The sequence below is a fragment of the Propithecus coquereli genome, unplaced genomic scaffold (genome assembly GCF_000956105.1).
Source record: "Propithecus coquereli isolate 6110/MARCELLA unplaced genomic scaffold, Pcoq_1.0 Scaffold45, whole genome shotgun sequence".
Taxonomy (NCBI): Eukaryota; Metazoa; Chordata; class Mammalia; order Primates; family Indriidae; genus Propithecus; species Propithecus coquereli.
The window spans coordinates 8,506,896-8,508,729 of record NW_012150285.1 but is presented as its reverse complement, the minus strand read 5'-3'; the positions used below and the strand labels follow the sequence as shown (position 1 = coordinate 8,508,729).

General features: G+C 34.9%; 1 protein-coding gene across 1 annotated transcript in view; it reads left to right on the top strand.

Annotated features, from left to right (window-relative positions):
* Nucleotides 1–1,834, top strand: part of ANKRD26 (ankyrin repeat domain 26) — a 177,127-nt gene that overhangs the window by 147,393 nt on the left and 27,900 nt on the right. The window contains exon 28 of the mRNA XM_012654852.1: nt 314–1,321. Within this exon, the coding sequence (XP_012510306.1) occupies nt 314–1,321 (1,008 nt within the window). The remainder of the gene's footprint in view (nt 1–313; nt 1,322–1,834) is intronic.

Sequence of the window (1,834 nt, the reverse complement as noted above, 5' to 3'; positions counted from 1 at the left end):
TAATCTTTTATTTTATACCTTTGGTTTTGTTGTAATTCAGCGAAAGACATTTCCAATTCTGAGGTTCTTAAAATTCTGTAGTGGTTTATTTATTACATTCACCGATGCATTGTCTTCAAATAAATTTTTGAACTCTTGGGAATTTATGTTCTGTGAAGTTTGAGATTTTGATCCAACAATTTTTCCATTTGGATATCCACTTATTACAACCCTTTTATTATATAAATGTACAGGTTATTCTTTAATTTCAGAGGAAATTGTGATACGTTGCTTTACTTGAATGCTAGCTAGAAGTTTCCTTTGTTTTACTTAGGTTTCTCATAGTCATGAAAACGAAGAAGACCTGTTGCATAAAAATCACATGTTGCAGGATGAAATTGCCATGCTAAGACTGGAAATAGACACGATAAAAATTCAGAACCAGGAAAAGGAAAAGAAATATTTTGAGGATATTGAAATTGTGAAAGAAAAGAATGATGACCTTCAAAAGACTATAAAACTGAATGAGGAAACATTAACAAAAACAATATCCCAGTATAGTGGACAACTTAGTGTTCTGACAGCTGAGAATACAATGCTGAATTCTAAACTGGAAAATGAAAAACAAACTAAGGAAAGACTGGAAACAGAAGTTGAATCATATCGTTCTAGACTGGCTGCTGCTATGCATGATTGTGATCAAAGTCAGACATCAAAAAGAGACCTAGAACTTGCTTTCCAGAGAGCAAGAGAGGAGTGGTTTCGATTACAGGACAAAATGAATTTTGATGTGTCTAACCTCAAAGATAACAATGAGATTCTTTCTCAGCAACTTTCTAGAACTGAAAGCAAATTCAATAGCCTGGAAATTGAGCTCCATCACACAAGAGATGCTCTCAGAGAAAAGACTTTGGTTTTAGAAGGTGTACAGAGAGACCTTAGCCAAACACAGAGTCAAATGAAGGAAATTGAACAAATGTATCAAAACGAACAAGGTAAAGTAAATAAATACATTGGAAAGCAGGAATCTGTAGAGGAGAGATTATCTCAACTACAGAGTGAAAATATGTTGCTTCGACAGCAACTGGATGATGCTCAGAACAAAGCTGATAATAAAGAAAAGACAGTAATTAGTATCCAGGACCAATTTCATGCTATAGTAAAAAAACTTGAAGCTGAGAGTGAGAAGCAAAGTCTTCTGCTAGAAGAAAGAAATAAAGAGTTAATCAATGAATGTAATCATTTGAAAGAAAGACAGTATCAATATGAAAATGAGAAAGCAGAAAGAGAAGTAAGTATCAAGAAAGAAATATTTTTCAGACTTCCTGAAAGAAAATTTAGAGTAATATTTGGTTACAGATAAATATTGAATCAGTTGAATATAAAAATAAATAGATGATAAACGTATTTACTATATCAGCTTAGAAACATACCGTGTTTCCACCAGATGTAAGTTAGAGCTGAGAGATGCTTTACTTTGCATAAAAACATTATGTCACCTATGGAATTTTAAGAGGTTAAATTACAAATTGTTAATAGATATAGACTAATATTAACAGTGTAGTCTTATACTCCTGAAATAACAATTTTTTTTTTGAGACAGAGTCTCATTCTGTTGCCTGGGCTAGAGTGTGGTGACATCATCCTAGCTCACTGCAACCTCAAACTCCTGGGCTCAAGTGATCCTCCTGCCTCAGCTTCCGGAGTAGTTTGAAACCACAGGTGCACGCCACCACGCCCAGCTAATTTTTTGTAGAGCCGACGTCTCGCTCTTCCTCAGGCTGGTCTTAAACTTCTAGTCTCAAGTGATCTTCCTGCCTCAGACTCCCAGAGTGCTAGGATTACAGGTGTGAGC